Source organism: Balaenoptera acutorostrata, chromosome 7 (genome assembly GCF_949987535.1).
Source record: "Balaenoptera acutorostrata chromosome 7, mBalAcu1.1, whole genome shotgun sequence".
NCBI classification, from domain to species: Eukaryota; Metazoa; Chordata; class Mammalia; order Artiodactyla; family Balaenopteridae; genus Balaenoptera; species Balaenoptera acutorostrata.
In genome coordinates this window covers 82,522,981-82,536,059 of record NC_080070.1, presented here as the reverse complement: position 1 = coordinate 82,536,059, position 13,079 = coordinate 82,522,981, and the positions used below count along the sequence as shown (strand labels likewise).

General features: G+C 31.9%; 1 protein-coding gene across 1 annotated transcript in view; it reads right to left on the bottom strand.

The window, feature by feature from the left end:
- Window positions 1–13,079, bottom strand: part of PCLO (piccolo presynaptic cytomatrix protein) — a 382,545-nt gene that overhangs the window by 49,994 nt on the left and 319,472 nt on the right. Inside the window, exons 21-22 of the mRNA XM_057550295.1 lie at window positions 4,158–4,299; window positions 55–128 (exon numbers count right to left, since the gene is read on the bottom strand). Coding sequence (XP_057406278.1) covers window positions 55–128; window positions 4,158–4,299 — 216 coding nt within the window. The remainder of the gene's footprint in view (window positions 1–54; window positions 129–4,157; window positions 4,300–13,079) is intronic.

Genomic DNA, 13,079 nt, shown 5'->3' with positions numbered 1-13,079 from the left:
CAGTATAGCATACAGATACAACCAAAATCCAGTGTATTGTAAACTGTAACTTACCTTCAGTGTCTGCTAGTCCTACGCCTACTCCTGGCTGTTTTATAGTCTCTTGCCCATTCTGCCCCATCTTTCCTCTGTTTAAAAAGGAAATAAAAGTTTATATATTCAATTATAATCCTAAATGCAAATGAGGAGTCCAAGTTTGCAAAAATAGAATGACATCATATATTCAGACCTGCAACAAATTACTTGAATGGCAAATGTTGTACAAACACAATAAATCACTCTATATCATGTTAATTTTAAAGTGGAAATTTGTTTATCATTCCTATTTAGTCCAAACACAGTACCTCAAAATTCAGTGTCCTGTTCATGGACTCATTTATCAAAGACATGACCATCATGAAATCTTCAAATTTTGTTTTAGAATTCGTTTTTTTTTTTTTTTTCCTGCCATTTTTAACTCAAGAAGGAGAAGGGTTTTTTATATCTTCACACTTTGTTAAGATGAGTTGTATAGATCCTTTGGTGAGAAGGGAAATGTTGAATTGAATAATTTATAAATATAATATTGTAATTACATGGATTATTATTTCTTTCAGATCCATCCTGTATTTTCAGCTGTGTGTAGCACATTGGCTTTTGAAGTCATACAGCTTGGTTTCTACTTCTGCCTTTGCTACTTTATGCTATACATCATGTAAGGTAAATCTTTTTATCTGGTGAAGACTATTTCTTCTTTTGTAATTTAAGGATAGTAACATGAGCTACCATTTGGTTATGGGAAAATCACATGGAAAATGTATGTAAGTGCTTAGCATAGTGTCTGAAACATCATAATATTTAATAAATATAAAGTACTAATAGGTAGATATGTACATAACAGCTTTAGAATTCAGCCAAAGGCTACAAACCATTTTTAATTTCAGCCTTAAACTTCTTGGAAGGCCAAACAGATGAAGATTTCATTATACTCTGAGCACTGTGGGTTCAGAATATTGATAACGTAAGAGCCAAAAGATTATAGGTCACTTCTTATTTCTTCAGAGAAAAAGCTACATGGTGTACAAAAGATTTGGAAGTTGCCTTTATATGTAGTTATGTAAGATGTTCTAAAAAGATGGAATAAAAATGCTTAAGTGTTAGAAATGGTGCTTGAACAAAGGAATGTCTTGATACTATACTTGCTAGACAATAATTCAAACATAGCAGTATTTACTAACAATTCATTCTTACTCTTACAAAAATATTTAGTTTGCCCAACCAGCTGAAAATGTAACCATACTTATTTCTTAAGACTCCAATTAGATCTTACTTGAAAACTGCTCTAAAGATCCTCTCATCATTCTACTGAAATGGTTCTGCACATAATGAAAGAGGAACTGATATAAATTCAAAAATCATTTTATCTTGAAAGCCATTACACTGTTCCAAGACGACAATTCTAGGTCAAAGTTGTAAACACAAATTTTTATTAAGTGATTATGTGAAGGATAAAGTGCCTGAGAAAATGTTATAAATTATATATATATAATTATATATAGTTTGCATCTGAATATATACAAAAAAGTCTTGATTAAGCAATGCACAAAACTTCAATTTGTGTAATTACTTCAATGAGATTCAAGACAAAGAGTTGATAAATTAAAAAAATTAACTTTGTCTGCCAGGATTAGACATGGAGAAAGCTTAATAACTTAGTAGCAATCTCACCTCTAGCAGTATACTATACAAGCAGAGCGGGCCAAAACACATTTTGTTACTGAGCCAAACTCAATTGAAAGTGAGGATCATTTTAGTAGTGCTAATCGAGTAGATGAGAGTACTGAAAAATTACTATCCTATACTATGCCAAACTTTAACAAAATAAATATAATTTTTAGTAATTGTAATAAAAAATTTTTTTGATAATTTTTATTTGATCTTGAGGCCTACATTTCATATTTTAATGATGCTATTCAGCTGCAGTATTTGCTTCTAATGAAAACTGATTTTAACATTTGGTATTTAGCCAAAATGTGTATTAGGTGCATTTCTAAGATTATATAGAAAACTTGCTGCACTGTGAAGCTAAATGAAGTACAAAGGAAATGTAACTGTGGGTCATAAAGGATGCAGTTTTTCTGAATTCCCAATAAATAATCTTCATCTCAGAACATTCTGACTGCACAGGTTATAATTTATCTTTGTTAAACAATCACCAAATAGTTATTGAACACTTATGCTAGCCCAAGCAAAACTGTGTTAGATACAAAGAGAGATAGAAAAGAACCACCAAATACTGCTTTTTACTTATATCCTGTAATGCTTTAGAAAAGCGAATTTTCTTTGGGCTCATATGGCAAAAAACAAAAGCCTCCTATGCAGTTTTAAAAGCTTTTGATTTACAAGAGAAACAGGAAAATGGGAAAAAGCAAAATTGAAATGTGGTTTGTATGTAAAAAAACCAATCTACTTCCACTTCAGACATTCAGATATTGAGGAAATAATGTATTTTACGCCCTGAAAGTTATAACTTTATCATCAGTATTATATATTTTGAAAGGTACAGATAAATTGGAAGGATAGTAAGTGATGTGTGGTGCAAAACCTTTACAAATTTATATGATATTCACAGCTTGGAGAGAGAGGAATGTAATGAATTTGTAGAAATTCTCTTCAGTTAAATTGGATCATCAGAGTCTGCGGACTAATGAGATCACACTCCTTTTAGAAATAACTGCCAATAAAAAAAGAACTGATTAAATACAAATAACTCCATTGAATCCACAGCCTAGGTCTCAAAAAAAATAGACAGATGATCCAATAATTAGTCAATTTAAGTAGGAAAAATGTAACCCGAAAATCACAAAATACACATTTTTCACCTTACAAATCCATTTTCCCCATTATTTTGCTTTTATAAACTTGAGCCATTATCTAAATATTAGAACTATTCTGGGGATCAAAAGGAATGGTTCATAAAAAACCGTGATATTAAAACAATGAGAAATAGAAGTTCCACTCCCAGAGATGGTTTCACTTAACAGAGAAAATGAAAAAGACCCTCTAACAAGGGCCCAGACCAGGGATCTTCAAACTCACTTTGCAAAGGGCCAGACAGTGAATGATCTGAATGGTCCCTGTTGTAATTATACAAGTCTGCCCCTAGAGCACAGACAACATTAGGCAACACATCAGCAAACTGGTATGGCCGTGTTCCAAAAAAGTTAATACATGGACACTGAAATTTCAAATTCATGTAATTATCATGTGTCACAAAATGCTATTCTTCTGGGTTTTGGGGAAACATTTAAAAATGCAAAAGCCATTTTTAGTTCTTCACAGACCTTACAAAACCAGGCAGCAGGCTGGGCTCACCCTGGGCTAGATCCTGGAGCTGCATGGCCCAATGGTGTTTTTGAAAACTTAGAAAACTAGTTACTGGAGAAAGTCAGGAAGTTTAGATTTTGATATTGGAATAGAGGTAACATATTTATCTTGGATTTATCTTGGATGCTGCTAGATTTTGCCACCAATATGACTAAACCCATTCTAACACATTTTAAATACAGTCTGCTTTAGTTTTGCATTTTATTTGCAATATGATTTTCTCGAGGCTTAACGTATTATAAATTAACTTTATTCCAAGAGTATCTATTTGGGGACCTATGTACTGCTTGTTATTTGTTCTAGAAAATATGGATCCACTTGAAAACCTTCCATTTTAATGGTAGAGGAATTTATAGTTGAAAAGTCTATATGAGTAGCCCAATGTGCTATTTCAAATGTGATATATGAGTTCTTTAAATATGTTTAAATATCTCCTTATTCAAAATCAATTAATCTATGCATTATGCGATTAAAGCATCCATGCATTACTGCTGCTGAACTTGATTCAGGCATAGCTAAGTTATTATTATTTTAGCAGTTTTTCTATTAAATACAGAATGCACTGATTAAGTAGTCCTGGTGGTGACCAGCATTCATGCTTAGAATTCACTAAATTAATCCAATCTTTCCTGAACAGTCTATTTTTTACATAGGCAGAAACAGTTGAAGAGCTTCAGGGACACTGACTCAGACTTGGATAATTATCTAGTTATTTCCTTTTCAATGTTAAGAAAAGCTTACTCATGAGGCTGTTAACTTTCCAGTGGGGGAAAAAAAAAAACACCACTTACATCCTTGGAATAGGAAATAGATTAGTGTCCCCTGCAGAGCTGCTGCTTCCTTCACTGTCCACGCTATACCCACTGCCAAAGCTGCTGCCCGAGGAGCCAGTGGACACGGAGCTTTCTGCAGGCCGGTGATTGGTGGGCTTGGCTGCATGGTGTGGGAAGAGTCAACACCACAGTCAATCAATGAACCTCCCATTGATCTCCGAATGCATATTTATATGTTTTCTTCATTTACCTGTGTAAAGAAACAGCTCTAGCAAGAACTCCACATCTCTTAACCTGCCTTTCATTTTCTTTTCCTTAACCAGTAACTCTCAGTGGCAACACTAAAGCCCTTGATTGTTTTTGTTGGATATAAAAGAAAAAAAAATTAACTTCTAGGAATCAACCATCAGATTTCTAGACTGAGTTAAGTAGTATTATTATTACTTGTGATTTCTTTATAGAGTATTGCAATAACGATATGACAAACAAATAAGAATTGTGGCTATTTCATGGAGAAAGGAATTTAGGAAGACTTGGGTAGATAGAAATGATAGAATATGTGAAAATTGCTTAATTATTTCCCATATTAATAACCAGTAATTTGTTTTTCTCCTGAGAAGTGAAGATGCAAAATAGAATAGGTAATTTCAGGAAATGACTGAAAATCCTGGACTTGTTTGTATGTAGCTCTACCAACTACCTCCAGCAGGTTTTTAAATTTAAAGATATTTGTTTCCCTTTAGGCATGTCCTAGTTTATGACTGGGACTTGTTTTAAATAACCCATGAGTTTGATTTTTTGTATATAAGAATCCATATTCCCATAGAAGAGTTATGAATTTGTGTTATGAATTATGCAGTAAGAGAATGGTAATATTGTTAGTAGAGTTCTAGATTAGAGATTTGGGAGGAAATTCTGTTGCAAAAGGAATGAAAAGAAGGCAAGTGTAGGCGATTGGGATTGACATGTATACACTGATGTGTATAAAATTGATGACTAATAAGAACCTGCAGGATAAAAAAAAAACAAAAAAAACAACTAATACTAAACTTTCTTTGGGTTATTTGTATGGAAATATGTTAACATAAATGTTTCAGACATTACATGAAATTTCTAAAAATCTTATATGTTCTGGTATAATGTTATAAATCATAATTCGTTATTACTTTAAAATGTATACCTCAGAAATAACTAAAAAAAAAAAAGGCAAGTGTTTGCTCTTTTTTTGTGGGAGTGGAGATTCTCTAGGCAAATTTTTGAAATTGTCGTTTGTCTTCTGCCACATGGTCAGAGTTTAAGAGCATGAGCTCTGATCACACGGATCTGGTTTTGAATCCCAACTCCTGCTGAAGTTAACTCTAGGTGGTCTCAGTTTCCTCATTTGAAAATAATGGGGTCAGTAAAGCCCCCCTCATAAGACTGTGATTATGAGGAGTGAGATAAAACAGGAACTCAGTAACTCACTCTTCTTTGTCTTGTGATTTAATTTGCTGTACCCCCAAGCTCTTCTTCAGGGCTTTATTGTCAATGGCTGTTCCTCACTGAACAGCGCACCTAGTCCCGGACAATGAATTCATCTTGATTCTCTTCTAATTTTAGGTGTATTCTAGGCTGCAAAGTACTTAAGAGTCTCTCTCCTCCATAAATACTCTCCTCCTGTTCACTCAGGAGTTTCTCAAGCAGTTGGATAGATCCACACAACTGGGTAAAGAGTTGATAATCATTTAATGATTCTAAATTATCAATATTTTTCTTAAGGAAATGTATAAAAACACAATGACAATCCGGTGGAGTTTTAACCAATATACCCAAATAAAGTGAAAAGCGTAGATACTGTGAGGGAAATCATCTGAGGGGAGGAAACTCTCCATCAGATTAGCCAGGATCAAGTCTTGCAAAGGCTTTAGCTTTTCCTCACTTCTTCCCTTCTATTTCTGAACTAGCAGTTTCTCTAAAGCCACCAGAAATTTTCATACTATCTATTCCAGTGATAGTAGGATTCCTTTCCCAGAATAGAGAAGGAAGAAATGTTTGATAATTTGTTATATATCAGGTATCTATAAATTGGGAATAGCTAGTTAGAAAAGGGTCTGAATCCTGTTAAATAGCCAGTCACTAGTGAATTAAGAGTAACTCATAGGACTAGATTTCCAGGAAAAGAATAATAGTCATAATGTTTGTTTAATATTTTCTTCAACTTATGTAGAAGAAACCCAGCTGACGTATTTAGTGTTAAAGATCTTTTAAAAGGATAAGTTAAAAAATGTAAAGGTAATATGACTGATATAAAATTATGAACATTATAAAGAAGATTAAACTGTATAACCAACCACATAATGAGTCAGATAAGTCAACTGATTGTAAACAAGGAAAAGCTATCATACCTTTTGATTGTCATTATATAATCCAACCTACTAGATTGTTAATAATTTTTAGTATGATATTGAATGTAAAAATTTAATTTCATCAACTGAAAAATCTCAATTTACCATTTTCAAAGACAAACCTTAATTAACAGACATTAATTTTAAAATCAATTTATGTTTACTAATTTAAAACTTTTTTTTAATCCCAGAGCAATCTTACAATATATCAAAATATCCACATTATAGAAATGATGTCTTCTTATTTACATATCAAAATATCCAATCTTTTCTTTTGCAAACTTTGATTTTACCTGATGCAATTTCTAGTTCTATTCCTCTTCTGGGAAATTTGAGAAATGTGAACAGAATGTAAAACAATATAATAATAGAAAAGGAACAAGGATAGAAATAAATTTAAGGAAAGCCAGTTTCGTCATACTGCCTAGGTGAATAGAAATTTCATTTGGAAAACCTGTGCAAGTGTTGTCAATATTTTAAATGCAAACAAGTAATAGTTTATAAGAAATATTACAAGAAAGAAAACTAAATATAGGGAACATATACATATTTCAGAATAAGTCTAAGTCTACCTTAACATCTTTGCAAAAGAAAATTACATGTAATGTTGAATCTAAAGAAATTTTGGACAGTTAGGTGAATAATTCAAATGAGTCTAGATATTTGGCATTATCTCAAAACATCTGGTGCATGACTGAATTTTTTTATACTTAACCTGGTATGTAAGCGTAGAGATAGATAGCCTGACATTTAGTTTCTGAAAATGACTTAAACTAAAATGCAGAGTGGATCTTCCCTGTACAGGGCTGTATATACATAGCATAAAATGAGATTAAAAATACAGAAATGATGAGGTTTTGATAAGCTGGTGCTAAGAGTCCAAATATTTTAAAAGTTCTTTTTCAGTTACTTGAAACAACATGTCTATTTGCTAATTTCTTTTAATTGAATCGGCCCCCACATAAGAAACCATCAACTCAATTAAACTGAACTAAATCTGTATTACTGCGAACTTCTTAATGAATAAAGTGCTTTTAGGATTTAATATTGGAGGCCAGATCGTATGAAATTTCAAGACATCTCACGATTTCAGTCAAATTCTTTAGTTTGCCTCTTGAAGTCCTTTATCGTCTGCTCCTTTCCATATGTACCTCCCATAATTTTCCTTTGTATACCCTTCATTGAAGCCCATTCAGACCACTCACTCTGAATCCCTATGGTTTGGCTTTTTTCCTCCTGAGCTCTAGCCAAGCCTCTTCTTTCCAGTTTTGTTATACCCTCCTCTGACCCTGTCACTTTCTCGTATCTAAATTATACTCATCTGGAAAGGCTCAGCTCAGATAGAACCTGCTTCATACATTTTCCTCATCTTTACAATCAGAAGTGAACTTCTATACCTAGACTCTCATAGCACATAAGTTTTGTCTTTTATGGCAATTGTCACTTTCTATCTTTAATTGTTGTTACATTCATGTGGCTATTGGAAACAGAGCCTACCTATGTTTGCTCCATGGTAGCCTTCTTAAAAGCTTAATCCTGGGACTATGCTTAAGCAATATTTAATAAATTGACAGTAAAATTATAATAATAACATATTAATAATTCTTTCCTTTAACCAAACAACTTAAAACATCTGAGTGATTTAGTAGATTTTTCATTTTTAATCCAGTTCTGTTGATACAAATCAAAAAAATCTCATCAAAGATGCCACAATATAGGTTTTTTTTTAACCCCACGTTCTTTGTCAATGAAATTTTGGGTAACCTAGTTTTTATTGGTAGCTTTTAAAATCAGAGATTCAACTTTAATCTGTCATAGTGTATATAAAAATGTGATCACTCAACCAGATATTCTGTTATCCCAATTCCCTCAAAACTGGTTTGACTGAAAGAAATATTTAATGATAATACATGAAACATGGGAGAGCAGAGACTTATGAATTAAAAAAATTCATAACAGACCATGAATATTATATATATATTTCTAAATTGAAGTGACAAAATAATTTGTATGGTAACATTCCATGGGAGGCACTAGATGGTGCTAATACAGATACTAGTACTTAGGCTGATTGCACCTCTTGGTATACAGACAGGTGGTGAGCTCCGGTTTATATTTCAGTGTAATGTCTCTCTTTCTATGTTCTTGTAGAAAATATTATTTTAAAACATTAAAACTAAATATGACTTTCTATAATTTTATGATTTCAAAATTAACAATTTAAAAATATTCTGCTTTATTTTTCCAAATCTTGAAATCAGAATTTCAGAAATCATGTATTATACACCTGTGTATTACATATGAAAATATTTATTTTACATTAGAATTGAGATTTAATAATGAAAAACATGTTTGGAGCCATCTTCTTAAAGAGTTACATTTTGGGGGGCCTACTTTCTTTTTGAATTTTTATTTGTACTATTAAGTACCAACTAGAAAAAAGAATGTATCATATAAATATGTGATGGAAGAAGTCCACTCTTATAGACAGCGTCCCTATACGCTAGAAGAATAAATACTAGCGTGTTGAATCATTTTGTGACTCAGTTATTGAGCGGGCATTTCAGGTAAACAAATTTTATTTTCTGTGAGGCAGTTCAATGTTTTAAATTATTCTTTGACCTCTTCATTTTCTGCGGCTGCTACGTGGTTAGAAAACATTTTGTTTTATTACTCCTCTGTGGCTAAACTTAATTAAACCTGGTAGTGTCTCTTTGACTGCACATCTGTCTTCAATTAGTTGGCTCTGTTTATTTTTCCCCTCCACTATATATACATACTTAAAAAATGCAGAACTATCACTGTGCCTACCACGCGATGGCAGCACCATGTGCAAAGTCTCGGATCAGAATTGTAGATGATTTTATAATTGTGGAATCATGGAAATTAAAAGCTGGTAAGGACTCTAAAGATAACCTGTTCCAGAACCATCATCTTGCTTATAGAAAAACTAAGCCCTGGAAAGTTTAAGTGACTTGTTCCAGGTCACAAATCAAAACTAAATAGTGCTCATCCACTTTTCTATCATATTGAATTGTCTCAAATTAAGAGAGGTTGCCTACCTTAGAATTCAGTGCTTGGAATGTATGAAGCCTCACTTCCATTGGTTTTATATCTTTGGTCTAGCTCAAAGGTATTTCCAAATATTTCAGGAGTAATTTATTATGTAGGTAACCTGTAATTTCCCAAATTACTTGGTTGATGCAGTATTAGCATTACCTTCATAGATACAATGTATAGGATTTTAGGATCAACTGCTTGAAATTAAGAGAAATCAATCAATAATTCTTTTGTTTATTCCAATAGTATAATGATGGAACTGAAATAACTACCTGGCTATTTTAGAAATTATATACTTATAGCATGCTTTTTTTTTTTTTGGTTCTTTAGCTAGTTTAATTTAGCTGGTATTAACTTTAGTGACCTTTTCTACTTTATCTCCTTTACCTTTCACTCTTTCTATTTATCTATCTATCTACCTTTTATTACTGCTGTTGTTTTAGTTGTTATATTTACTAAAGAGATTTTGCAGTTTTATCTCATTTGTTGATTGGATTTGGATGTAGCCCTGAAAAATGTCAACTTTTGCTTTCCACTGTTACCAGCACTGTTGGTAGGTTTCCCCTTGAATTATGTGCAATAACATTTTAGGTTTTCTACTATCATCCAGGGGTATTAAGAAGGGGTGTTGCATCTTACAAGGACTTTAGAAATTTAATATACTTTATTTCTGAATTTACTTCAGTATATTCATTATCCAATTTGGAAAAATTTAAAGGAAGACACTAGAAAAATGGCATAGGTAGTTTCAATACAACCATTCGTAGGAGTGTTCACATACCTCCAAATTACAAGTTTTCACAAATAAAAGTATTTAAAATAGACATCTCTGATTTCTACAATATATCAGTGATTTGTAAACCCTTGGGTGGGGTCAGTGAAAGGAAGGATGCCATTGAAATATTTTTTAAATGAAAAATTATTGGTGATTATATTACCTCTCTCCCAGGGTCGTTGAGGATGAAATTAACACTAACACTGGGCTTGGTCACTCAGAAAAAATAATTATATATATCAGAAAGTTATAACAAACTTATAAAAATCAAAATATGTCCCTCAAGATATTCCATATTATTCCCATAGTAGCTTCTTTCAGAGAGGGAGATGAAGATGCGATGCCTCTATTTTCTATGTCCTGGGAAAGGTTGGTAAAGCTTTAAATCATGTTCGCACTCTTCCCTCTCCATCCACATTGGCCTTACAACCGACCTTTTTCAAGACATTTTAATAATCAGTTCAATCTTTTTTGATCTAATGCATCACCATTTTGCAGCTGTCTCCCATTCACTCCCTAGCTTTATGGATAATAGGATCAATGATCACTTTAGGGAACAAAAGTAATAGCATGTAACTTCAATACAACACGTATTTGAAATGAGAGTAAAGTTAGCTTAATAACATGGTAGAGAGGATTTTTTTCTTACATAAATACAATATGTGATGGCTCAGTGTACTATAGTTCTTGCATTTATGCTACAATGTTGCCTTTTAAGTGTGTCTTCCTTTCTAAAGGTGTTTTTGGTTCAGAACTTATTTTGGAAGAAGACACTTTAAATACAGTTTAAGTGGGGACCAAAATTTCAGAGTAAATAATGGATAAAAGTTTGATTAAGACATCATAAAGAAAGTAAATTCATTTTATCTTTAATAAGTTTAGTTTATAATTCCAGCTATGTCCAAATAAATAGAATGAACAAAGAGTTTATCAAGGACCAAGTTTTGGTTGTGTGCTAGAAAAATGCTAACACAATTAAGATCTTTACCTTTAAATAACACAATAAAGATCTCTACCTTTAAAAGATTAATAGTAAGAAGAATCATATTTGAAAGAAAAAAATAGTCAAGATCTACATCAATTTTTCAAGGGCAACTCAATTTTTCAATATTTATTTCATTCTCCTTTGAAACTGAAATATTCTCACAGTTTGCTTGCAAAACAAGCGGTCCTGTTTGAGTGAAAGTAATTATAAAAATAGTTTTGAAAAATGTTCTTACATAATCCTGAAACTGATCACCTAGATCATGAATACTAAGATAACAAGGATGTTATCTTTAAACGGAATCCAAATAATTTGATTTATATAAAAATCCTGCCCAAAGGAGACATTTCCAGTGTAAACAAATACAAATTAATAATAGCATACTGATTTATATGGCTAATGCTACAACAAACACTGAGTATTATTTTTCATATCATTCAAATTTAGTCAATGGCCATAAAGTAAAGAGGAATTTGGACAATTATTTGGTAAACACATGTCCAGTCCCATGGAATCCAACATCTCTAATTAATTTCATTAATATTCCTACCTTCTCCAAATAGATCATTTTCAAACACTTTCTCTCCTCCTATACTTGGTTATATCCCAGTGAACTGTAAAGATTACGAGAGAGAACCAGACCAGAACAAATAGCAAAATAATTCTGTTTTCAGGTATTTCTAAACATGATGGTGTCTGTGCATATAAACTTAAGTCAATGACTAATTGCAATGTTCTACTTCAATTTCAGTTGAAGACAGACAAAACGCATGCTTTTGTCATTCTTCAAATTTTTCTCACATATCTTTAATTGGTTATTTGATAAATATTACTATGATGGGAGATTTATGGGGACAGTGATTTTTGTCTATTGTGTCCACTGCAGAATCACTAACACTTTGAAGAGTTTCTGAAACATACTATTCGTTAAAAAAAATGTGTGTATGAATGTGAATAAATGATGAGCAACTAATATGGGTAATTCAGATAATGTTTTCTGTAAATGATAAATACATATTTTCAGAATTCCCTTTTTAGCTTTAATTATTTAAAAACACAATAAATTATATGTTTGAAATTAAGGATCAAGGATTAGGTAAGAGGTAAGAAACTTAACGTTTCCTCAAATTTGAATCAAAGTGATGATCTTCAGTGTTTCTATTGTTATTTATGCCAACAATGAATTTGCAATGAATAGGACCACTAATATAGATAATACAATAGAAGATTAAAGAAACAAATAATTTATAAATGTTTTTCCAATAAATTTTATCATCAAAATAAGGATACAAATAAAACGTATTCTACCTTTGTAATACTCCCTCTCATTCTACCTTAGGCTAGGAACAAATTGATTAAAGTTGATAGACAACTTACCAGTCAAACTGCAAATGTAAATAATGAATATGGGCATATAATCATAACTTAATCTAAATCATGCCCAATAAAATATCTAAAATAAAAATACAAAATAAAAAATCATTTGTCAATCTTAAATTACAAATGAACATTAAATAAGAAAAGAAAGTAGGGGTGCCAAAATGTAATACAAGATATAAAAGGCATAGAAAATTTAGAGGCAAATATGATAATTATATCTTGTAAGAAATTTGTAATTATCCAACATCATTGACTATTGGAAAAATTATGATTGTGCCCAGGTATAGATCAGTGGCTCTTAAATATTTTGGTCTTAAGACCCCTTTTCCAGTCTTAAATATTGTTGAATTTCTTAA